General features: G+C 37.4%; 1 protein-coding gene across 2 annotated transcripts in view; it reads right to left on the bottom strand.

Annotated features, from left to right (window-relative positions):
- The window catches only part of EDIL3 (EGF like repeats and discoidin domains 3), a 236791-nt gene that overhangs the window by 24051 nt on the left and 185543 nt on the right, over nt 1–27197 (bottom strand). For both annotated transcript variants that reach the window (XM_056513351.1, XM_056513352.1), the window contains one exon: nt 24928–25112. In XM_056513351.1, coding sequence (XP_056369326.1) covers nt 24928–25112 — 185 coding nt within the window. The remainder of the gene's footprint in view (nt 1–24927; nt 25113–27197) is intronic.

Below are 27197 nucleotides of genomic sequence, written 5' to 3'. Positions count from 1 at the left end.
GCTGGAAGCTTTGACCTGGAAGAAAGGTGCATTTAACCACAAATATCAGAATTTGATATAAATGTGAGGACTGGGGAAGGTAACATGGCACAGCAACACTTCCAAAGGAGAAATGTGTCTTTACTTGCATTTTCCTTGGGTTTTTGGCCCTTTATGGGTTTTAAAGAGAAATCAAAGGTTGGTGATGCAACACCTGGGAAGACAAAAACCCTTCCCTACAAATGAAATATCACAGCTTCTGCTTGGCTTTCAGCAGAGAGGATGATACAAAGCTTTTTTATGGCAAGACTGATAAATATATTTATAAAAAGTGCTGGGATCATAAATGGGCTCATCTAAGGCACAAGCAGCTTATCTTGTTTTTAACATGAAAAGTAATGGTGAAAATATGGAAGTTCATTGTTTACCTGGTTGTTGTTTTTGTTTGTTTAGACCTGGAGCTAGCTGGGAAAATATTTTCCCGTTCCCCAAAGTTAAAAAAGAAATAAACAAATCTCTACATGCTGTCAAAAGAGGGAAAAAAAACCCAAAAAACAACAAAGCCAAAAATGCAACAAACAAACCAGCCAAACAAAAACCAGCCAAACTCACCAACTCCTCCCAAAACAAACAAGCAAATACCCCCAGACATAAAAAAACTCATAAATATTCTGAGAGACAAAAAGTATTTGCTTGTGAAAGAGCTGATCTACATCTTGTCCATTGGCTCTGCTTGGCTCAGGTTCAGTTTTGGTTCCAGATATTGAAAAGAAGAGCTATGAGAATGGACTTCCAAATTCCAGAGAAAAGTAACAATTGAGTAACTTTTACCATTTTGAATACATATGTATTCCATTGTAAAGCCTACATGAGTGAAATTCCAAAAAAACTGAGTGACTGGGACAAACAATAAAAATTTTCAACGTGAAACTTGGACTAAATCAACTTTTTTTCAAACCCAAATTTTAAACTAGAACCCAGAGATGCAATAGCAGCCAATTCAAAATGCACCATATTAAATTAGATATTAACTAAAGCTGCTCTGCAACCAGATCTTTATCATTCAGAATTGCTAACAGAATTGGTTTATCTGTGCAATGTGAATGTCACTTTTAATGTAATTAAAAGTTTGACCCCTTTAATAGTGGAATTAATTTATGTAGAAGAGATTTTAAAATTATATGTGAAGTTATTTTATTTTCAGAAGAACAGGTCTGAAAGTTGAAATATGAATGATAAAAGTAAAATTATGACTGTCAAAGTATTTTAAATTTAGTGGAAAATTTGAAAATGCTGGATTTTCACCTAGAGTGTTTTCCATGTCTTTTCTTATAGATAAGAAGAGCACCTCAATTTTTACATGAATTTTTTTAATAAAAAATGACAGCTGTTCCCTACTTTGTATTGCTAAATAATTAATCAAAGGAGCTCTGATGTTTTACTGCATAAGCAGCAGGGTAAATCAATGCAGACAAACTATTTCCTAGACTTATCTGTACACTTCCAAGTCTGAAAAAGGCATTGACTGGAGGTGGGCAGGGAGTGGTGGTTGAAATTATGTCTATTTTAGAATTAAGGATTTCTCCCTATGCCTCAGGAGGGAAATGACAGAATTTCTGAGAATGACCCCAAAAACTCATATCAGCACTCAACAGTAATTTTTAAAAAATATTTTTTCTTCAATTTTAAAAAATTATTTCACTCTGTTTGCATCTTTACCCATGTGGAAGCATGAAAAGAATGCACAGACATAAACAGACCCACCTCAGCCTTTCATTCAACATAGGGTCATAAAAACTTTCTTACAAAGTTCAGAAAGGTGGGATCTGGCTGACTGAGGCTGAAAAAAAATGTCAAAAGTGATGGTTCTCCCAAAAGGAACACTGGGCTAACCACTTCCTGGGTTATAGAAAATAGAAAAAAAAAAAAAAAAAAAAAAAAAGGAAAGAAGTTGTGTTTTTCATGACTCAAAAACCTCTAAAAGCCCTCCTGGAACAAACAGAATGGACTCAATGACTGTCAAAAGCCAAATCTTTGAGTTGATATTTGAAAGTCCTGTTGTGGATAGGCTAAAAGTATTAAATAATACCCCCATTTCCAGTATTAATAACTATACATAGGTTGCCAACATCACACTTGCTGCTTTCTGCAATTGACTTAATAAAGATTTAGATAGAAACAAATTATTGGCCATTTTTTGACTGAGCAGGTAAGTAAAAAATGTTTCTTTTTAAAGATATATTGCAAAATTCATTAGGAGTACTCAGGCCACAAATAATTGCAACCAATTTTTTTTTTTAAAAGAGGAAAGAAAAGGGTTTTCTTGAACCAAAGGAAAAGAGAAATGTACAGCTATGTTTGAAAAAGTGTAAAACATCCTCTCAAAACCATAACTGCTTCTTACAGTCAACAAGGCTGGATCCCAAAGAAAGTAATATCTGAAGGAAAATATTTGCAAATTCTATATTTGCATATACCCACACAACCCCTGCTGGCACCTGGTCCAGCCAGCAAAGGAGAGCACAGAGAGGGAACATGGAACAGCACAGGGAGAGGAGGTGATAAATTATTAACAAAGTAGAAGCCTTAAAAGTTTTGAACGCCAGCACACACACAGAGAAAGTCTGTGAAATCCCAGCATTAAGAAATCTGAAAAGAACATATTTTCAGCTCTGGGCAATGTGTTTTCCTTGTAGATCCATCAGATATTTCTTGCTATTTTTTTTGTTGTTGTTGTTGTTTTGTTTTTCCCTTGTGCTCCTTTCACAAAGATTAATCTTTCAAACAGCTCCTGCAGCCCTTGCTCTGTCAGGTGGGAATGAGTTTGGTTTACCAAAATCCAGTGTTTACCATCAGAGTATCTGCACTGTTTTGGAAAGTAAATTTTTCAGTCAAACACAGTTTTGAAACCCAGAAATTTTCAGTCAGCTTTGAGCACGTGGGAGGTGCTGTGACACATCCACTGTCTTACTATGGGGGTTAAAAAACAGTTTTAGGTGTATAAATCAGAGAAATAAACTTGACTATCTGCCAATTGCATGTTGCAGCAAAAATTCTATATAAAACCGTGTGTCAGTGTAAATTAACTTCTACCAGAAAGCAAGAAACTGCATTGCCAGGCAGACAGAAATAAAATATCTTTGGCTTCTTTTTGCAGATGCATTTTCCATCAAGAATTCAAATAAAAAGTTATATTTTCTCCACTGGCTGTAAGAGGATGTTTCTCACTCATGTATTGCAGCTCCATGGAGTGGACTGCTCCCTAAGGATTTGCTCTGCAGGCAGCAGAAAATACACCCCTATTACTATAACACAAATCAGCAGTAATTTGTGTCCTGCTGCAGATTATTGTGCTTATGTCAGATGACTCAGTGAAAGAACATATTTTTCAAATTTTCTGTGGTATCCAATAGTGAAAATGTTTGCTTTCCTCCTATAAAAACTGCACTAAAACAAGAAAAAAAAAAAAAAAAAAAAAAAAAAGCATGGGGGTTAATACAGAATTTATATATTTTGAGCAACATAATCTTTAACATTTTTTCCTCACTGACTGATTCCCAGCAAGTCTTTGCAGAAATGGCTTGCCACCAGCCTTGCCTTTAACCACCTGCCTGGGGGGCACCCATGGGGAATATAAGTGCTGTGTTTTCCCCAAATGTCACATTAAACTAACCAGACTAAAAGGCTTTGTGGAGCTGAGTGGGAATATTCTGCTCAGAGCCAGCCCTGTGCTGCATTTCAGCTGGGATTAAAGTGCCTTCCTTTTAGCCACAAAAAACACAGAAAGGGGATGATTAACCTCCTGGACAAGCACCAGTGTAGTTATTCCCACAAGCTCCAGAAAAAGAAAAACAAAAAACAACAACAACAAAGCCAAACAAACAAACAAAACAAAACAAAACCACCAAAAACAAACAAACAAACAAAACAAAAAAAAACCAAAAAACCCCCAAAAAACCCAAACAAATCCCCCCAAAAACAACCACAAAAAACCTCACAAAAACAAATACCCCCCCAAAAAAAAACAAAACCAAAAAAACTCCAAACAAACAAAAAACCTCCACAAAAAAATACCCCCCCAAAAAAAAAAAAAAAAAAAAAAAAAAAAAAAAAAAAGAAAACAAAAAAAATACCCCAACAAAGTCAAAGTCAAGTTGTTACAGTCAAGTTTCGTTGTTGGGGTCTTTTTTTGTTTTGTTTTGTTATTTTTTTTGTGTGTGGGTGGGTTTTTTAAATTATTCTTGTGGAGTTTTTTTTAGTTTTTTTAGTTTTTTTTGTTTGGTTGGTTTTTTTTTTGTTTTTTTTTGTTTTTTGTTTTGTTGGTTTTTTTTTTTTTACTGGTCCAACCATCAGAGATCCTGAGTTCACAAGGAGTTACAAGCTCAGTAAACTTGACCTTCTCATATCACAGGTCTCACCCCTTCAAACAGACTTCTATTTGAGATATTCCAGCCCTTTTAAACTGCAGAGCCACTGGGGAGGTTTATGTTGGATATGAGGACAAATTTTCTCACTGAAAGGGCTGCCCTGGTGGAGCCCCCATCCCTGGAGGGATTCAAAAGCCATTTGGATATTTTTTTTGGGTACATGGACAAGTGCTGGGGGAACAGTTGGAATAAATAATTTTAGAGCTCTTTTCCAACATAAGTGATTCCCTGATTCTACAAACACTTAAGGGATACCTTGATTTAGAACACCTTGTGCCTCTCCATGGAAAATTATCCATATTATGAGCAAGAGCAACAGGGCAGACTGAGAAAAAAAATCTACATAAAAACATTGATTTTTCTTAGTAGGAGGTGAGTAGCTTGTTCACAGAAGTGGGGTCAGGTAAATAATTCCTGAATTCACAACAAACATAACCATGACAATATTTTACCAGCATTTCCAGAATTACAAACACAATCAGGCTGTAAGGATGCTGATATTGTCTTTTACATTCAGTAATTTGTTTTAGACGTTGAGATGATGATCATATGGTGTCTGCAAATTATGAACTTTTGTTTGAAAGGAGGGCAAGAAAGGGAATTTCTGCAAGCACACAGGGAATGGCTCCCAGTGCCAGAGGGCAGGGCTGGGGGGGATTTGGGCAGGAATTGTTCCTGGCAGGGTGGGCAGGGCTGGGATGGAATTCCCAGAGCAGCTGTGGCTGCCCCTGGATCCCTGCAGTGCCCAGGGCCAGGCTGGACACTGGGGACAGTGGAAGTGTCCCTGCCCATGGATGGGGTGGGACTGGATGGGATTTGGGATCCTTTCCAAGCCAAACCATTCCATGATTCCATGATTCTCTCTCCTGCTGGTGCATATGAGGCTAAACCAGACACCAGCATCCATGCTTTTTAAGCTTTCTGTCCTGCATTCCTGACTTCCATTTTTTTTTTTTTTTTTATTTCACATCCAACTGCCAAAGAGAACCTTAAAGGAAAAGCAGATGCATTTCACATTTGAAATAATGATTTTTTTTTTTTTAGAAACCAACCAACCAACAACAAAATCCCCTCCACATAATCCCCTCCATTTTCCTGGGATGCCTCACAGAAAGCCCCTCTGTCTGGGCTGGCAGTGAAATTATCTGCAGGCAGCAGCCTGGCTGTACTTCAACTACCTGGAGTCTGAGCACCTGCAGGGCCCTGAAAGAGCTTTTATTTCAGAACTCTGCAAGGTGGCACCAGCTCTGGAGAGCAGGTGGGAGGAACACCCTGTGGTGCTCAGCAGGGCAGGGAGAAGCATCACAGGTTTGCAGGGTACCAAGGAACACAGCCCACCCCTGGTGCTACAAAAATGACTCGTGCAGGGTGGATGGAAAACCCAGACAGAAATTCTAGCACTAAGTTTTGTGGGAAAATCACAGATTTCAATGAGGGAACTCTTTTAGCACATTTAAAGGGTTCTCCTTTATATTCTGGAAGTTCTTTGTGATAAAAAAATATGTTATTATAGAAGTAATCGTGTTTATTTCTAATCTGTATCACCTATTTCTATCTCTATTTCTAGCTCTACTTTTAGCTCTATGTCTGTCTCTATTTCTGTCATCATCTCTATTTTTATCTCTATCATCTCTATCTCTATCTATCTCTATCTCTATCTCTATCTCTATCTCTATCTCTATCTCTATCTCTATCTCTATCTCTATCTCTATCTCTATCTCCATTTCTCTCATCATCATCTCTATCTCATCTCTATAATCTATCATTTATATCTATATTATCTATTTCTATATCATCTATTTCTACACACACAGAGGAATATATATTTACACATATTCAGACATACATAATTAAAACACAGGTAAATTTGCCTAATGGTTTTCCTGACCTGTCAAGTTGCTCTTGAGTTTTGCGTGTCCATTCTCCCCAAAATGCTTCTTGATTTTATTTTACTTTAAAATTCTAAATTATTTGTACACTGAGATCAGCCCTTGCCAGAGCATTCTGTTCCCCCAAGCCAGGAAGAAATATATAGGGATTTTTATGCTCTGGAGAGGGGTATAAACATATTTTCAATAAATTCAACTGCAATTAGGTGGAACTAGAAGCAAATTTCAAAAAGAAAGGCATTGCTGAATGCAAGCAGGAAAAGTTAAATTCTTGGACTAGAGGAAATCAAAGACTAGGAGATGCAATGCAGGTGACATAATTTAAAAAAGAAAATAAAATTGTGGGGGATGCTGTGGCTGATGCATCTGAGGCATCTATAACAAAGAGCTCACACCCACGGCTTGAGAACTTTTATTTTGGTGCCAAGGACATATTGGATGATATAAATTCCCTAATAGTTTTCAAAAAACCTCCATGTGAGATATCAAAACTTTTATTTACATGATTTTTATTTGGTCTGAGGCTGATGTTTCCTTCTGTAGGCCTGCACTACTCCACTGGCAACCAGGAATGTTTCAGTAATCCCTGAAAGAAGGGGAAATTAAGGATATGATCCTCCTGTCAGCTGGCCTCATAAGGAATATCCATTTTCTCTGCAAACCTTGTCCCAGCTACATCCTCACTGAGGCATGCAGGTGATATGTTATTTATTATACACATCAGTGCTCCCTCAAATATTTTTTTAATACTGTAGGAATAGAATCCTTTTAGTTTTACATGCAACAACAAGTATGTTGGTTTTTCTGAAAAAAAAAAAAAAGAAAAGAAAAGAAAAGAAAAGAAAAGAAAAGAAAAGAAAAGAAGAAAAGAAAAGAAAAGAAAAGAAAAGAAAAGAAAAGAAAAGAAAAGAAAAGAAAAGAAAAGAAAAGAAAAGAAAAGAAAAGAAAAGAAAAGAAAAGAAAAGAAAAGAAAAGAAAAGAAAAGAAAAGAAAAGAAAAGAAAAGAAAAGAAAAGAAAAGAAAATTAGGTCAAAAATAAGACAAATAAAGTTTTACAGGGCACTGAAAATGCCTTTAAGCTGTTGATAAGTTCTTTGCTGCACTTAAGTCACGTCCCACGTGTCTTAGATTTGCCACTGCAACAGAAAGGAGGGTTCTGCATATGGAACACTGTGTTTTATTTGTTTATGGTTTCTCAGGCTGCATATCAGAGAAAGTCAGGCTTATTTCTGCACAGCAGATGAAATGTAATGATCCTGGAGAAATATGGGACTAACCTTTCTGGGGAGAAAGAGCTGAATTAAAATAAACGAGATGGGACTTGCCAGTATTTTTTATGTACCACTTAATATAGAGCTCTGCAATATATATATTTTTATCTGCACAAACTCCTTCAGGAGCCAAGCCTTTTCTACACAGAATATCAAGGCAACACGACATATGGGTTTCTTTCCTTCCTAAATTCTGATAATTTTATCTGCACTAAATTACACCCCTGTTGTTCCAAGAGTATCTCTGCATGCATGCAAACAATTCTGTGTACAAACAAAGCTATGTGCACAGCTGATGTGCTGCCAGAAATTGCAATTCAATCCATGTCATCAGAATATTTGTTTCATAGTTTGTCTCCAAAACTACTGAAAGGTATCCATTCAGTCACCTCTTCATCCATCTTGGAATCTTTGTTAGTCATCTTAAAAATTAAACTCTGTGATTTTTTTTTTTTTTTTACTCCACTGAAGCATAAAACCAGCTCAGAACTTCCCAAAGGAAAGTATTTAGAAAGTGCTGTTCATTATTTTGATTTTCTGATTGAAATGTAACTCATAGCATGTTCACCACTATAAACCATCCCACAGACAGCTGATTACTCCAAGCACCCACTTGAATTTAAATACAGGTTAGAAATGTGCTGACACAGCCAGAGATTGAATGCCCATAACTGCACTGGGTCATTAAAGTAACAAATACAGAAAGAGACCAGTTATAATGCAACATTCTGCAATTGATTTCCCTGATATTAAATTCACCTCTGTTGGAGTAGTTAATGCTTTAGCTTCTTTTAAAGTCTCATAATTTGGTCCTCTTTTGATGTTTAAAATGTTAATTTATATATATTATTTATATTTATATTTATATTTATTTATATTTATATATTATTTATATTTATATTTATATTATTTATATTTTTAATTATTTATTTATCTATATCTATATCTATATCTATATCTATATCTATATCTATATCTATATCTATATCTAATCTATATATCTATATAATCTATGAATATATTTATATTTATATTTATATTTATATTTATATTTTTATTTTTATTTTTATTTTATATTTTATTTTTATTTATTTATATTAATATTTATAAATTTATTTATATAGTTTTGACAAATCCTGCACCTCCAAGTGTGGCATCACTGAGGTGGGTGAAACCATGGGAGGCAGGAGGACAGCTGGTAAAGGTGTGGAAATGCAAACTTCTGTTTTAAGGGGATGAAACAGCCACAAAAAAAAAAAATTAAATCAGGATGTTGACAACACACCTCAGGCTGCTGCTGTTTCAAGACAGCACAGTTATCTTTACATGAATGATTTCTCAGGGTAGGTAGGCTACATTGGATATTTCTGTGTGACTGACTGAACTTTTAAGTTAACATGAGTCTGGTACTGGTGTTACTTTTAATTGGAAAAATGTTTAAAAGATTCTGCCCTTTTTTGTCTTGGAAGTGACACACTTCTATTATAAAATCAATATGTGCCTCGGGATACCCTTATCAGCTGGCTGAATCCTACAATTTTGGCAGGGTAGACAGCAGTGCAAAGGTGTGGATTTCAGCTAGTGAGCAAAACCTCCCCATGAATTTGAAAAGAAACACAGACACCATTAGTGGCAACATTACCACCCCTGGGTGACTCTGATTTAATTTTTATTCTGGCAGGGTGACCAGTGCACGACTGCAACAGAACACCCAATCCAACGTGCTGCTTCAGGTTTGAGCACCATGAGAGGCTTCAGATGCACCCTGCAAAAACAAGGCACCACCTCACCCCTTCTGATGCAGCTCATCAAGGACAGCTCATTAGCAAAATTAATTTTAAGTGTGCATAAAAACTCAGTAGAAATGAAATGCAGATGCGCTGACGGTCCCACTGTGAAAGGTTAAATAATTTTGCAAGTATTTTGGCATTTGTTGAAATATTTGAAGTTATTTGTCTGTGTGTGTATGTAATTTATAATTTAATTTATTTTGCCCAGAGAAGCTGCCCCTGGCAGTGCCCAGGGCCAGGCTGGACACTGGGGCTGGGAGCAGCCTGGGAAAGTGGAAAGGGTAGGATGAGATAGGCTTTAAGGTCTCTTCCAACCCAAAACTGCCTGGGATTCTGTGAAATCAGTAAAAAAACCTGTATTTTGGAACATATGCACCAATCTGCAAACCTGTACAACAATTGGCAAAAATTAAATATGACAAAAACATTGAATTCTAGGGGTAGGGTATCTAAACTAACTTGCACCACCCATGCCATACCCACTGAAAAATAAACCACCACAGGGGCAAAAATAAAAACCAGCCCTAGGAAAGTACATCTTGCAGGTGATGACAAGAACAGACAGCACAGAAATGCCTGCTTGTTCTTTTTTTTTTTGGGTGGACAAGCTCTCATTTCCACACCATTCCCCAGTGCCTCTTGTTCTCCTGTGGTGCAGTGCCAACCATCCAGGGTTCCCTCACCACTTCTTAGCCTAAATCCCTCATTTTTATTCCTTCCTGGAAGCTTCAGCTGACACAAAGTGCTTCCACCTTGATCAGGGTGCAAAATCTTTCCCCCTCTGCTGCAAGCAAGAAACCCCCTGAGAGTTTTCACAGCAAAAAAAAAAAAAAAAAAAAAAAAAAAAAAAAAAAAAATCGAGGCTCTTGCTCCATTCACATTTTAAATCTCAGTTTTTTCACCCTGCTAACATTTATAGTGGACAGAACCAATTATGCCTTGGTTACTTACTCATCAAGGTGCCAAAACCATGTTTGGATGTTACAGTAAATTAAGTTTTTTTTGTACATATCTTTCTACCAGCATCTTGTCTATTCTCCAATTACATATTTAAACCAGCTGAAAACTATTGTAGTTTGTATAAACCATAGCATCTGTCAGTACTTTTAAAATATGATTGATTGTTAGCAACTCTCCAAAATTCTTATATTTTCTGTCCATCTACATGGCAATTTTCAATTCCTTCATGAAGTGTAAGACCCTCTGTGCAATTTTACTGCATAGCAGAAAGAATATTGTGAGGATCACTTGTCACTAACACACATAATGGCAATTTAAGGGGCTAGGAATACTGATAATGAAGCAATTATTATTAGGTAATAACACAAAATGTGTCCTCCTCCTGGCTACTTGCTTAATTTCCATGTAGGATGTCAGCCACAGAGTGGGAAATACTGCAGAGTGCTTGAGATGAAAAATGTGGGGATCAAGGGAGGAATACATGCACACAGAGGATTTATAAGATGTCAGGGAGATCCTTGGCAGACACCAGGTACTTATCACCCTGCCAGGGCCTGAGGGAACTTTTCAGCTCAGGGATATGATGGAACCAGCAGATCAAATCCCAGGTGCTTCCTGTCCACACAGCCAGCCCCCAGGATTTTCTCCATTTCCTAAGGGATGACTGGAAAAGGAGCATGTTAACTTCCAGGGGGTGCTGGCATTTATTTTTGCTTTTTTTTTTTTTTTTTTTTTTTTTTTTGCAAAAAATTTGAGATTTTTTTGCCTTCTATTTGTGGAATTGAAATTGTTTTGGAGGGATATATTTCAGATTATTTAGCCCTATAATACTGGGGGAAAAAACTACAACAAAACCCACCCCAAAAAAAACCAAAAAAACAAACAAAACAGCAACAACAACAAAAAAACAAAAACAAAACCCCAAACACACAAAAAACAAACAAACAAAAAAAGAAACAAAAAAACCACAAAAACAAAAAACCAAACAAAACAACCAAAAAAACCCTCAAAAAAACCAAAACCAAAACCCAAAAAAATCCAAAACCAAAACCCAAACAAACAAAAAAACAAAAAATCCCCAAAAAACCTGTCAGATAGTTATATTAAAACTACTTCAACTAAAAATGCTGCATGGTGAATCTGGGTAGAACTTTTTTTTTTTTTTTTTTTTGTTAAAAGCAGGCTCCTAACAAAGATAACCATGCCAGCTCAGAAAAGTCAATGGAGGGAACAGGGTATTTATATTTTGTCTCCCACAGGGGTACCTTTGGTAAGTGCTGATTTTTCTTTGCCTCCCTTTAAGTGAGACTCAAGAGGTGGATTGCCAGTGACTGGCTTACATTTGCCTAAAGGGGTTTAGGAAAAATACAGACACACCTGTGCACAGTAAAATATAATGTCAAAATTATCTTTTTACAGGAAACATCCCATGGTAAACCAGAACAACATTTGCAGGACATGATTTTGCAGAAATAAACCTGAAAGCTCTATAAACCTGCAGAAGCATCCATAAATCAGTCTTTTTGACTTTATTCCTGAGTAAATGGAGTTATGCAAGCTGAGTGGGGAAAACTATTTTGATTGTCAGGCAACACACACGTGAACAGAAATGTAAAAACAAATAAACAAAACAAAAAACCCACCCAAAACCCAAACACAAGCAAAAAAACACCCCACATCCAAAAGGCAAAACATATTCATACATTCTTATATATATATATACACACACATGTACACAGTGAGGCATTTTTAAATTAATTTTCAGATAAGGAAATTCCTTGAGCCCATTTACTAATTTCCAATGGGTTTCTTCCTGTAATTACTGGATGCCATCATGTCCTGCTCTCTCCTCGGACACAAATCTCCTTCTCACAGCCACGAAATCATTTGTCAGATTGTCTCTGGTCTGTCCTGCTCTGTGTAAAACCAACCCCTAAAACCTGTTTATACCCTCTAGTTCCTGTTGCACACCCTTTATCCACAACAGGCAGTGCCTCATTATTCCCTAATGGGAGCACAGAGAAGAAAAGCACAAAATTTCAAAATTCTTAGGGTCTCTAGGTGACTACTGGTATGGACTATCACAATTAGACTAAGCTCTTAGTGTGAATATATTTAATTTTTATAAACCTGACACCTTCTACTCTCCTGTGACACCATTTAATTATAATATTGTGACAAATACTTCATACTGCATAGCAAACACACTTTTTCTGTGCTCTTCTCTGACTATTTTTGTTTATGGTACCTACAGAAAACTTACAAGATTTAACTCAAATTGGTAAAAAACCAAATATATCTAAACATACACTAGCTAGGTACTTTTACCTCTGGTTAAAGTGCGCATGGTTTCTCCTGGATATTGAATTTTCTGTAAAAAAAACCAAAAAACTAAACAACCCCCCCTAACATTTCGCACAATGTGTCAGTAAATGGCAATTCTTGAGCTGTAAAAAAACCTCTAAATAGCTCCTACAGCCATGTGGCCCTAAAGTTGGTGTGATAAACTAATTGATGTAACAAACAGAGCTGCCTGCCTTTTCATTTTAATCCCTGCTACGTGACAATTAAAATAAAGAGCAGTCCAGTGAGATCTGTGTTTTAACAGCAGTGCCTTTTTAGAGCCATGGCACTGAGTTTCTTTTTATACTCATCCCTTTAATCTGTGAAATAATGCAGTGACACAAGGCAAAGTGACAGATGATCAAATTGTCCAGAAAACTCCTTGCAGAGTCCCTATTTCAGTTTTAAAGACCACATTGCCCAAATGGCATAAAGTGCCACCCTAAAATGAGATTTACATGGAAAACTGAGGAGCAGATTAAATTTGAATAATTAATTTTAATGTTTTCATTTATTTTCCTCTGCATTAAAGTTTAACTTGCTTATATCTTTTATATGCAAGGAATAAAACCTAATTCCCAGGGCTCAGTTCTCATTTCAGCAAAATGAAACAGAAAGTGCAATGTGGGAGGACTGCAATGCAAATTGATTAGGCACAATTTCCACCTTCTGAGTGAGAAACCATAATAGATGACAGATCTTTTGTTTCCTTTTTTTTTAAAATCACAGGGCTGGATGCTACTGAACATGACAGCACTTATTTACAATTGCTCCATTTAGCCCAGAGTGCCATTATCCCACTTGAAATTTAACTTTTCAGAGGGTCAGAAAATTACAGTGCTCTGGTCATTCACCACCCATCCTCTCTTGCTCTAATAGAAGGGGTCATTATTGTTTCATTAGAACTAAAACCAGATAACTTTTTGTGGCATTTTTCTAGTGGAGTGCAACGCGATCGGAAAAATTAAAAAAAAATTTAATGGGGAAAAAAAAAAGAGGTGGATTTGCAGAGATAGAAAGAAACTGAGACATACAAAATTCTCAAAAGACACTTCCTTCATTCTCTATCATTCTGTCAATGATGTATCTTTTAAATGGAAAATAATGTTAGAATTATTTTTAAAAATTAAAAATTATGTTGTTCATATTTTCAGGGTCATATCCACTTAGCAACACAAAATTACTTACAGTAGGATGGTCATAAATAAAGAAATAAAAGAAGAAAATAATGAATAAAGAAAACAATGGAGAATAAAGGAAACAATGGGAATAATCTTTAACAATAACCCCCAAATAGCTCTTAAATTCTCATAAAACAGGTTTAAATTTTAATAAATAAATTAATAAATAATTAAAATAATAATAAATAATAATAATTTATTATTTAAATAATTAATAATTATTAATAATAAATTAATAAATACCAAAACCTTTTCTAGGACTATGAACTATTGCCATGAACCTCAGAAAACAAGATTTCTGATCTCCTTTTGAATAAAAAACAACCCTCCTGATGTGTTTTGGGAGGAAGAGCAAATCCTACCATGGTCCTGCAGGTTTTATGTGTGTTTATTTGGGGGAAAGTGAAAAGAATAAAAGGTTTGGCTGCAGATGGTGTGAAAAATTTATTCAGCACCTGTAACCAAAGATGCAGATGATTTAAGAGAATTTCCAGTTGTGGTTGAGGCTCACCCCAGTCACCATGCAAACCTGAGGAGAAAATTGTGGGGTTTCCTTTTTCCTGTTGGGATTTTTGTTAGTTTGTTTTTGTTTTTGTTTTTGTTGGGTTTTTTTTGGGGGGGGGAGGGAGTTTGTTGTTTTTTGTTTGTTTGCTTGTTTGTTTTGTTTGGGGGTTTTTTTGTTTGTTTTTTTGTTTTTGTTTTTTGTTTTTTGTTCCCCTTCTCCAGAAATCCCTGGAATCTGGCTGGGTGTTGGGACCAATTCTGGCGTTTTTAGTGCAGATTTTAGAACTTTTTTTGGCCATGTTTATTGCAATTTACAGAGTTTTTTTAGCCACTTCAAACCCCCCTGTTTGTTTGGTTTGGTTTTTTTTTTTTTTTTTTTTTTTTTTTTGGTTTGGTTTGGTTTGGTTTTTTTGGGTTTTTTTTTGGTTTTTTTTTATGTTTCAGTGCAGATTTTAGGGCTCCCAAGGCCATTTAAGCATGATTTTGGGAGTACTTTTGGCCATTTAGACTCAGATTTCCCCTGGATTTTTTTCCCAGTGCTTCTCAACTTTTTCCTGGTTTTTTTTTTATTCCCCAGCAGGAATCTCTGGAATCTCACTCATTTTTGGGACCATTTTTGGGGTTTTTTAGTGCAAATTTTAGGACTTTTTCAGCCATTAGGAGCCAGAGAAGCCTTAAAGATCCTCTACATCCACCAGTGCCATCCCTTTATACAACCAAAGTAAAACAAGACAAATTGAAGAACATCTCAAAGTCAAGAAAAATAAATTCAGATAAAGAGCTGTGCAGGCAGGATATGTTCCAATATTTATAAATAACATATCAAGGCTTTGAATTTCTGATGCTGCCAAAGGGAGGTCATTAACCATCTGCAGTGAGGTCTTGCAGAGATATTCTGATAGTTCTCTTCCTAATAATTCTTAGCTGAAAACAGTATTGGTGTGCTGTAATTCTCATTACCTCTTAATAAAGATAAGCCATTGAGATGGATCTAAATATTTTTACTTCTGTCATTGGAAAAAAAACAGATCTGTGTCTTCTTTACAGAGGTGTTTTCTTTTCACTGGCTATATATAGAATTAATTTCTAATTGTGAAAATGCTTTTCTGCTTAATTATACAACAAAGAAAGGATGGCTTGAAATAGGATTAATATATCTTGTAGTTAATTAAACATGAAGCTTCTAAGGAGATCACTCCAGCAACAAAAGCAATTAGGGCTTGGTTATGTATAGTACATAATTAAGCAGGAAGTTCTTGTAATCCCAAGGACTAACTTTCAAAGCTTGCATTTCTTTAAAATAAGAAGTTTTCTGGCTTATTTTATAACATTAAAAAACATAGCTCCATTCTGAAAAAAAAGGGTCTCTATATCTTTATGCCTGTTAAGTGAATAGATGTACAAAAACACAAGCCAAAAAAAACCAAAAGTGTGGAAATTCTGATGCAATTCTGTTGTGAAACTTTATATTACAATTCTCAAGGTGCTCTTGAACAAGACCCAGATAATTAGGGAAATGTTTAGCAGCAGTATTCCTGTGTCTTCAGTGATTTCCCTTTTTAAAGTCTCCTCTCTGCTGTGATTTTTCTTTTCTGTCATGTTTTCTGACAGGGAAGCTGCTCTTGCTTTGCTTGAGGAGCAAGCAGGAGGAATGTTATTAAGGAGAGTGCAAAGAGGGTCTGGCACAGCACATTGCTGCAGAGACACACCTGACTTAACATGGAAATCAGAAACAACAACAACAAAAAAAGCCAAATATTCTGCTTGGATCAACACTTGGCTCTGAGTAGGGTGTTATTAGGGAAAATTACATGATGAGGCCAATGAATAGGTTAAGGTTCAGAAAACGACAGGGAAATGCTCATATCTACTTTATGTGATGCTTTAACATGCTGAGATATGACTATTTCATTTTCTGCTTACTGCTAGGTAAATTGCAGCCTGGTTTTCAGCACATTTCCCCCCTCCTCTGAAGAAAGATGCAAGATGTTTTTCTGCCTTCAAATTTAGATTATTTTGAAGTTCCTTTCCCACCACCTCTTCTTTATGTTTGTGTCTCAATTTCATTAGTTGCTTAGCTGAAAAGATACCATCTCTGCTCCTCATTTGACAAGATAGGAATCAATCTGTTTCTGTGTCCTTTATGCAGGAAACTGAATGCAAAAATGAATAGCAGATTCTGAACAAAAAAGTTCTGAAGTCAACTAGAATCTCACAATAAAGCTTCACTGTGTTTTCAAAGTGGCACAAGAAGAATTCAAAATTGAATCCTATTCAGAGAAGAATAGATTTCCTTGACCCTTGTGCATTTTACTCATGAGATGCTGGGTGATACATGAAGAAAATATTAAGTGTCTTGCTTTGTCAAAAGGTAGTGTTTGGCAAAATATGTGCAGGGCTAATAAAAGCATCACATCCCAGTTAATAAAGCATCAAGTTCTTGGAAAATAGAGCTGGGTACAGATGCATTCCATTCTCTCACCCTCACTGTGCTCTGGCTTTTGCCACATCTGTGTCTGCATCAGGTACTTTTTGCTACTTAAAGACAGTTGACCTTGACAAGGTCTTTTTGCTTCTCTCTGTCATTTTCAGATGAAACAACTGTGACCAGCTCTGCTTGAGTCAAAAAACCAATTCAGGGGTAGCAAGGAAGACAACAAACACTTTTATTAGGGAAAAGTGGATGCTGTTTTGAAGCACTGCCATGGAAGCAGAGGGCACGAATAAGAAACACATTTGGACCCTTTCTTTCTGTATTCTTACCTAAACAATTGTGCTGCTATTTTCTTTTTTTTAAGGGAAGGCAAGGGAATTACTCCTCTGCTTCACCAATTGAGACATAACATCATTTCAAGCCAGTGGAAATGATAGCTTGGTAAAACAGGCAGGAATTTAGAACAATGAAAAAAACTAACATTTTCCATTAAAATTTCATGTATTGGGTTTTCAGAAGGTGCTGCTATTAAGTAACACCAACATCCCCACTGGAAGCACACAGTGACAAAAAAAAAAAAACAAAACAGTTTCAGATCCCACTTACATCAAAATTCACAACAACCAGGAGGTTTTTGCTTACACTCCCAGATTTTCTGAGGCAAGATCAAAACCTGTTATTGTAATAGGAAATGGGTCATTACTCAATTTAACTCTCATCTGCAGGGGAGTGATACTCAGAGAAAAGCTGCAAGTCAGTGAGGGAGCTGGCAGTGCTCTCTTTCAGTGCTTTGGAGCTGGATTTTTACAGGATTCCACTGTTTAGGGAAACTTCCCAGGTAATTTTTGTTAGTGATGATGAATTTGTTACATGCCAAGGACAGGCTTTGGTGATTTAACCCCTCAGTTTTTACAGAAGGCTTAACAGAGAGAGTGGGGAATATAATTCAGGGAGCAGAGCAGGGATTTGTGGAACACAGCATTTTTTCTGCTGCAAACTCTTATCCATAGCTAAATTACAGCTCAGACAGGGTCTTTGTTCCTGTTGATGGTTTAATGGTTTGGGGGTTGCAGTGGAGGTGCTGGATCAATGGTTGGTCTTGTTGATCTTAAAAGCCTCTTCCAACCTTGCTGATTCTGTGAAGGGGACACCACAGAAATTTCTATCACAGAATTTAATCATGCTATGTCTGCCTGATGCTTATTTTCTGGGCAACTTGCAGCAGAGAGCTCCTACACTCTGTCTGTCCTTCTAACAATCCCTCTGTATTTTGCCAGAGTAAAATCAATGATTCTACAGATGCTTCAGACTTTGCTACCTAAAGGAAAGAATACAGCCTAAATAAAGCATTTAAAAGGGAAAATAAACCAAGATTTTTATGCTGCCTTATTTAATTTCTAGGCTTAAATTCAATTACTACTATAAACATTTCCATAAAATGAATTGCGGAGGAACACTTTGCAAAGTCAAAAGCAATTTAGGAAGGGCAATGCTGAAATGCACAATTTAGTAACATTATTAATGTGAATAATGCATTTAATTTGAAATGATTGAGGGAAAAAAACTGGATTAAGAGTGTGACCCCTGGAATGGCCATCAAATACTGCTGGAAGACAACTCTGAGTAGGAAATCAAGGCATAGCTCCTAATACCATTTCTGTAAGACGTGTGTTAGAACTGTTAAAAAAAACTGGCGACATAAAAATATTTTTTTTTTAAAAAGGGGAAAAAAAAAAAAAAGAAAGGAAAAAAGATTTTTGTTCATCTTGTCATCTTGAGTTGCACACTGCCCTAAAAGCAAATTGTGGCCATCTAGTTGCAAAGCCAAGTCTATGGTTTATGGGCAATTGCAGAAGTGAATAAAGTGACCTGTTTAACATTCTAGCCTGGGCACTGCAAAGTCAGTAAACTCAACAGTGTGCAAATCAGAACTGGGCATCAGCCTTTAACTGCTTTTGTCTTTGACTCAATCACTCAGAGCTCCTTGCCCATTATCATCTTACCACTGGCTGCTTTGTTTTTTTGCAGGAAAATTCATCTACAGCAAGTGTCTGGCGAAGAGTGGGGAAGATCTGTGTTAATAATTTATTCCCAAGCTGCCCTGAGATGCTGCTGCATCCTGTGAGCTGAACAAAACATCACACTCAGGGTAGGCACAAGAACAAGGAGGTGCCAAAACTCAGGGTCCAAATTAAGTCCTTCAAGTAGAAGTGACAGCTGCCAGAAAAAGAGATGGTTTTGCACTGGGAAGATAAAGTGGTCCATACTTGGGGTGGCTGTAAATGTCATTTTTTATCCCAACAGAAGGCACAAAAAGAGGCCAATCTCTTCACAATTTTCATTTTGCTACCTGAAATCTCAGAACTTTGGAATTCTGAGAAATTCTGGTGAGAAAAACAGCACCAGCTTTGCATCTGGAGACCCAGAGACCACTTTTGTTGGTGCTCCTGTAAAGAACATTGATTCCTTTCGTGGCCTAGTGGTGACAGCAATGGTTTGTTAAAGCTGCAGAGAAATACAGGTGTCTTCTGTTTAAAATGTCATATATTTCAGCTCACAGCTCCTTCAGAACACCCTGTCTCTCCAAGCCCATTTACAATTTAGCAATCCAACCCTTCCAGAAGTCATGCAATTTCCTCATTATTTTAATTATCAGATTGGTCTCAAGCAAACATTTCATGCTATTCCAATTTTGTGTCTTTCAAGCCCTTACTTAATTAAGAAGTTGTTAAGCATTTTCTGTTTTTCTGGGGCTTTTTTTTTGCTTGGTTTGTTTTGGTTTTTTCTTTTTTTTGTTGTTGTTTCTTTTGTGTATGTGTATTTTTTTTTGTTTTTGTTTTTGTTTGGGATTTTTTTTTTGTGTGCATGTGTTTTTTACTCAGTTTGGGTGTTAAAACAATTAAAAAAACCAATTAAAGTAATTGTTAATTAATTAAATTAAATTAAATTAAAACAATTAAAGGCCACACATAAATCTCTTATTTGGCTACTTTAACCCATACTGGTATTAATATATGTTTTGCTAATGGCACAGATTGTCAAAAGACAATTAAACAATCCACACAGGTTTCCCCTTATGAGTTGTTGAACAGATCTCCAGATGAGTTGCTGAAAGATTCTTCAGAATTCATTGCAAATGAACACATTCTTACATCAAAAAAGGGGGAAAAGAGTCAGGTGAAATAACAGACTGGACAAGAAGCAAATACCACGTGAGAGAGTAAAAAACTCCTTATTTTTTAGTGACAGCAAAATGCCAGCATTGAAAAAAATTCAGCTAACCAGCACTAGATGAAAAATAAAATTATATTTCCATATTAAAAAAAATAAAAATGAGAGTCATGTTATGTAACTTTCCTGGTTCAAGAATTTCTCTTATAATTTAAGTTAATTGTGTATCTTTCTCTGTGTCTGGCAGAGTTTCCACTTCTGGAAACTACTCTATTAAAAAAGAGTAGAAGCTGGGTTTGGCTTAGCATTTAAACAACTCTTTGATTTGATCACTTGGAAGCTTAAACACTGTAAATAAATGCTAGAAAATGAATACCAGTAGATCTTATGATGGCATGATAGAAATGCATTTTGTATATGTGTAATGAAAAGTGGATAATTATTTGGAATGCAATTTTGCCTTTGTTTTCAAACAAGAGGCAGTTTGATGTGAAAAAGATGGTTATGCATCAAACTGAAAGAATAATTTGATTGCAGCTCTGAGACAATCTAATGGCATTGATAAAGAATCTCAGTAATATTGCCTAATACTGGAGATTAACTTGGCAGGAAAATACCCAGCCCAAATCTATTATACCACTGGCAATCATCACATTTTTAAAACATGTAGGTATAACAGTAGCTCTGCCAATCTTCCAACAACCTGTTTATCACCAAATGCCTTTTCTCTAATAGTGCTTAGCTGGTTCCACAACCAGCAGGAGAAACATTGTAATTTGACATTGCCTTAAAAAAACAAAACAAAAAAAAAAAAAAAAAAAAAAAAAAAAAAAAAAACCAAAACAAAAACAAAAACAAAACAAAAAAAAACAAAAAAAAAAACCAAAAAAACAAAAAACAAAAAAAAAACCAAAACAAAAACAAGAAACCACGCACCAAAAACAAACAAACAAACAAAAAAACAAAAAACAAAAAAACAACAACAACAAAAAATAAGAAACCCAACACATCATCAGTTTCAAGATAAAATACTGAAAATATCCTGGTATGGTTGTAAAGTTAGGACAACACAGGAAACTATTTATGCAGAGGGGAATGGTTGAGTGGGAGGAGAAACCTCCAGGTGTTTGGAGACACCAAATCAAGGGACAAGCCAGAATTTAACTAACAGTAAGTAAAGGGAGTTTAAGCTGCTGCCCTGATTTCAAAATTTATAAAGTTAGTAGTAGAATTCACAATTTAGTAGAAAAATAGTAGTAGAGAGGGCATGGATTTTGAGGAAAATGTTAATTCTTTTGAGTTATACCCTCAGTTAGGAAAATGAGATATGGAGTGGTGAAAATCTATTCACAAGAGCATCTGAAACATCAGTTGCACTTTTTTCCAATAATCTTCACAACCTCAGTGCCTCATTTTGGGCATAAGGCAGGGAGTTCTCCACCAAATCCTTTAATGCCAAATAACTGAAGAAATGGGAAGTGGGGTGCCCAAATGGAAGAACAATCCTGGATTGTGTCCAGAAGGAGCCTGAGCACCCCAAAAACTCGCAGCATCCTCTTCAAGGGAATGAATGACAAGGGTATCTTTGAGGAAGCATGTGGGGAATGCAGCCCCAAGTTTATGACAGAGCTGGAAAAGTACAATTTTAGTAATCTCATGTGCTTGAGTTTCCCTCCATGTCAAGAAAATATATTTATTCGTTGCTAATGGTGTAAATAAATGTCACTTGTGGAATCTGGAGCTTGTAGAGTCTAAGTCACAGCAGATATTCCACAGCTGCAGCATGATTAAGGTGAGTATTTTGTCCCCAAAAATGCACATTCTGTGCCTGGAGACAGAAAATACTTCCTATTCCTAAATTATGGATGCAGCAATCCAGAACACTTTAAAACAAAGACCTTAATTGTTAATGGCTGCATTTTACAACACATAGGAGATTCAGAGTTATCCCTTCTGAGAGAAAACTGAGTAAAACAATCCCAGCTCCTGACAGAGGAGAATTTACCCCCAGAGTTCATCCAAAAGTGCAAGCAGCATTTGATGCATGGTTCAAACATCACCTCTCAGCAAACATTATCACAGCAGGTGCTCTGAGATGGATGTCAGCACACCAGCTTTTAAACTGGTTTAAAGCCATGGTGCTTGGGCAAGGATATCCCAACAACAACATCCAGTCACATCAGATCTCTTCAAGTCATCCCTAAAAGGCAAACAGCAGGCTTTCCCCCCCCCAGTTTTTCTTGTTTTCTCATGAGAATCAGAAAACATGAAGCAAGAAAGGCATGTGGAGAACATCCAAAAGGCATGGAAAGTGGTAAATATGATGTTGGTAAGCCAGATACTTCATCAAAATCCAGAAATCTGGGGTAAATGTTCTGGCTTTAAGCCCATTTCAGGGTAAAAGGAATCACTCTGGGCCACAATTCCACAATTGTTTGGAATTGTTTGCTGGGCACACAGACACACTGGCTTTCACATTCTTTTCCTTACAAATGTGTTTTGACTAAACTCTGTGGAAGCAGCAGCATGATGATAAACCTTTCAGTCAATGTGTTGTAAGGTTTCAATACAATACCCTGTGTTTTAAGGGAGAGAAGAACCACAGAAAAATCCCACAGAGAGCTACCAGCAGGGAGAACAAAAATGAACAGATGAATTCAAATGATAGACATGTCTCTGTTACAGAATTGTTACCTACATTTGAAGCATATGAGACTCTCCCAAGTCATGGGCTGAATTCAGAATAACCAGCCTGTAGCAGAATCTAATGACCACCTCAAGCACTGAAAAAACAACTGGATTTAATGCCTTTTGGGTTTTAGCTTTGGCTTGTTTTTTTGTTTTTTTTTTTTTCTTTCTTCCCAAACATGAGACGTTAGGATCCTTTCTTGAGGAAATATCATTATGTATAATGATTTTCAGGAAAGGGTAGATTGTTAATATTCCCATGAAATTGTTGAACTCAATACATAGCCATATGACAAACTAACTAAAAGATGAGTATTTCTTCACAACTTTCTTTTTTGACCAGACAATAAAAATTATTCCCTATAGTTCAAGGACATGCAGAGACAGTGCAGTTAGTCAGATTAAATTTGCAAGTAAATTCAAATATAGAAAGATCACAGCAGCATGAAAAATCTGAAAATATAAGAATTAACTAGGCAGCCCCTTGCCATCTGTAGTTAATTAAAAATACACTGTCATCCACAGGAGCAAGAACACACAACAGGAAATTTCTGTGGAGCCTCTGTACACCCTTGTTTTGACTGATGGGGCTAAAACATGATGCAACCACCTCTCTTTCCCGTGGAGAAATATTTTCATCTGCTTTTCCACCATAAAACACAGCAATGAAATGTTCATCCTCTCCAGAAATTGCTAACAGCTCTTCCAACACGCTGCTCTAAAAAAATTCCAGCAGGTTCCAGGGTCTCCAGCAGCTCCAAAGTTAAATAGATAGGGCAATTTCTCCTTCCTTTTACAGAAAGTGTGTAAACTTGGGAGAAAAAAAACAGTAATCATATTCTTAACTTGCTTAGCAACTGTAGGCACAAAGTCTAATATGTCATAATTTATATGTGAAGGGACTGCAGGGGGTCAGTAGCCACGTCTGGTGCTATTGAGGCTTCCCACTGAGAACTGCACTGCAAAGTGGCAGCTGGCTGAAAACACTGCTATTTTCAACAGTTCAAGAAATGTAAATGTGTCAGTGGCTGGTCAAACAACCTTCCACACCGGTGATTAATGGAAATCTCTCGCATTAGTGAGTTGTATAAATCACTCCTGGGCTGAAAACAACCCCTGTGCACAGGTTTGTAATGAATTCAGGTGCTGCATCAGTCCTGCTGGCTTCAGAGCCCTGTCAGGAGGTAATTTTGGGCAGCCTCAATTAGACAAAGATAATGTCTGAGCGTGGGATTCTCTAGGCTGCACAGAGCTGAAAGTAAATATGCTTTTCCAGGGAGCCTTGGAAGGGTGGAAGGGAGGCAAATAAACTCATCTCTCTCAGCAAATGAGGGGAATTCAGTGAAACAGAACTGCAACTACCATTTTTGTTCATTAGCAAAGGAAAACTGGGGCTAGTGGAGGCACCCCTGAGGAGATTTTCCTGCAGCTGTGATTACAAAAAACATGAAGATGTGTTGGGCTTTCAGAGCTTCTGGCAGAGCTGGGATGGTTACACTCAGAAAGAGAAGAATTTGAATTTAAAACTGAATTATCTTAGGTTGCAATACAGGATGTGACCAAAAGTATTTAATCTATCACCATCTGTTCACCCAGGTGGGGCAGTGACCCTGATCTCTGTGGCAGGTATCTCCTGCTAATGGGCTGTGTGTTAAAAACCAGCTGGGCAATCATCTTTATCTTCCCACAGCCCATCCTCCCTCCAGGAGATATCTCCTGTTCATGGCCACTGAGTCCCAGGGCATGACTGATAAAATTCCATCATCCCATGGGAGATGCTCCAGCCAGGGGAGGAGCCAAGCCTTTCCTACCCAGATAAAAACTGACATTTGGGACACCAAGGAACCTTCTTTCCACTGGATTCCAGAGGAAAACCAGACCTTTGCACATCATCCCTGGAGCTTCAGAGGAAACTGCACCTTCTCCAGGAGCACTGCTCCAGCTGAACCACATCTGCCCCTGCAGGAGGATGCAGCCACCATTGAATGGGACTGTGCCAACACCCTGACTGACTGACGGGTGTCAGCTTGGATTCTGACTCTGGCAGGGCTGGGATTGTTCTGTGTAATACTGCATTGCTATTTTAATTTTCCTAGTAAAGAACTGTTATTCCTAATTCCCATCTCTTTGCCTGAGAGCCCCTTAATTTCAAAATTATAATAATTTGGATGGAGGGGGGTTTACAATCTCCAATTCAAAAAAGAGGCTGCTGCTTTTCTTACACCTGTCCTCCAAACCAGGACGCTGAACCAGAGAACACAGAGAAGGCAAAACCCACGTGAAAAATTACCTGCAACCACTGTGACTGGTCATTGTGGCCAGAGGTCCAGGCATTGACCTTGCCTTGCTTGTCCAGCCGGGCTTTCCTGGGTTCCCAGGCGAACATGTCCATGTTGAGGGTACGGAACACGCTGGAGGCAGTGATCTGGAAATCCTGGATGTGTCCTGATTTCATCCCCAGGGGCTCAGAGCAACCTGGAACAGCAGGGCAAGATCAGTGGTGCTACCTGCTTGTCTCTGCCAGGGGTTTAGGTTTTCTGTTATGGCAGAGAGAACCTGCAATGCTTGAAGAAAGAGATGTAATCAAGGCTATTGTTGAAGGAACTCGAAAACAAATAAATGAAAAATAGTCAATTCAAGGCACTTTGTTTCAAAAATCGGTTGGGTGAGTCAAAATCAAGATAGAGAATTCAACATGTTTTATCCTGGCATAAATTTGTGAAGCAAAACAAAATGAAAAGATGACTTTTGTCTGTGCTTATCTTATTTTTATTTTCCTTTCCTGCAGAAAAATATTGTTTCCCCTGTTCAGACTTATTTTCCTCATGCTTTTATGCCACCTCACATCAACCATGTGTTTGCTTACCGAAGAAACATTATTTTTTTCTAAAACCACCGCTGAAGTAAAATATTAAAAAGCACTGAGCTCTTTTACACTTTTGAATTACTTGACATCTAAAAAAGCCCAGAACCCCACTGAAGGAGGGGGAGACCCGAGAAAAACCATTGTGAAGGAGGAAGAATAGTAGGAGGATATCACTTAGGAGAAATTGATTGTTAATGGCTTATTTGTTTGTGGACATCCCACACCACTGAGTTATTATCACTGTAGAAAAGATAGATCTTGGGCTTCTCCCTTTTCTGCTCTGATTGAAAAAAAAGATAAAAATAAAAATTTGTAAGTGGCTCTGAGTTCCTCTGCCTTGCTGTTGTGTGCTGGGAATGTGGGAGGTTCATTGGATGCAGAAGGGGGGAGAAATAGGCTGAGGCAGCACTGGAACAACAGGGCTGGGAAAAAATAAGGCTGATGAGCAGCATGGTTTAAGAATTAAACAAAAAAAAAATCAGAAAAAGAAAGGCAAATGGCTGAGAGAAAGAAGGGTGGTAAGAGGATAGGAAAGGTGGATATATGACTTGGGTGTGGAGTGATGCTTGACAGCTGAGGTAAAGTGAAACATGGATAAGATGGAGATGGGAACATAAAAAAGAAGCTGTTTTTTCATTTCCTTCCTGTCCCAGGAAGTTAAAAACCTGCATATGTGCAGTTATTATGTATAATATAATTTTTAATACAGTATGTCCTGAATTTAAATTTTGAATATTGACATGCTTCATGTTATATTAAAAAAAAAAAAAAAAACAAAAAAAAAACAAAAACAAGAGAAAAGAGAGTCAACTTTAGAAAAAAACCCCCAGTCTTTCATAACTGATTCTCAGTGCACAAATAGAAATGGCACAGCCTTGTTGTAGAATGGACTCATTTGAAGCCACAACAAAACAGTTTTCCTGGGAGTGGGAGGGAGCAATTGGCAGAAGAAATGAGAGAAACTAATGTGCTGCTTTGGAGTAGGACTTTGGTTATTATTAAATTCTGAAGTATCACTCCAGGATCACGAGGACTGTCAGCAAGAACGTTTCACCCCAGGAATCCGAAGGAGGCTCCTGACACAAAACCATGAGTTGTCAGAGCTGTGATTCACTGCTGGCCCAATCCATCAGAACCAGTTCTATCTTTTCTGAGCATTATTATTGATTTATGAAGCAGCAGCTGTGCCTGCCTGTGTGCCTGTGCATGCGTGCATGAATTAATGGGATTTTACACCCGCTGCCTCCTCCGTGGCCCCAAAGGGGGTGGGAGGGCTGTTGTTAGAAAGGGAGAAAGTGAGAAGAGCAGTGGGAATCTGAGGAGGCAGATGTGATGCACACAGGTGTCAGGAGGGCTGGGTGCTGTGCCAGAGAGCAGCAGCTTCCCAGCCCCTGCCCCAGGAGCTCGTGGCTGTTTGGGTGACTGAGCCACAACCCACAGCACAAAGCATCAGCAAACCAGCACAGGGCTCTGTGTCATCCCTCACAGGTGTTTGCAACAATGCTCATATCTCCCTGAAACGTCTCCTCTGCTGCACCTTTAACTTTGCTTTTCTGGATTCAACTTCCATTTTCATTCTTTAAGATCTGTTGAAGTCAGATGCAGACACACGGCTACACCCAGAGGAGCATCTCAGTCCAGAATGTTTGAGATGCTTTGGATACCTCCACCTGTGATAAATTATGCCTGATACC

Source organism: Oenanthe melanoleuca, chromosome Z (genome assembly GCF_029582105.1).
Source record: "Oenanthe melanoleuca isolate GR-GAL-2019-014 chromosome Z, OMel1.0, whole genome shotgun sequence".
Lineage (NCBI taxonomy): Eukaryota > Metazoa > Chordata > Aves > Passeriformes > Muscicapidae > Oenanthe > Oenanthe melanoleuca.
Note: the sequence above shows the minus strand (reverse complement) of the source record. Positions and strands in the feature narration are given on the sequence as shown.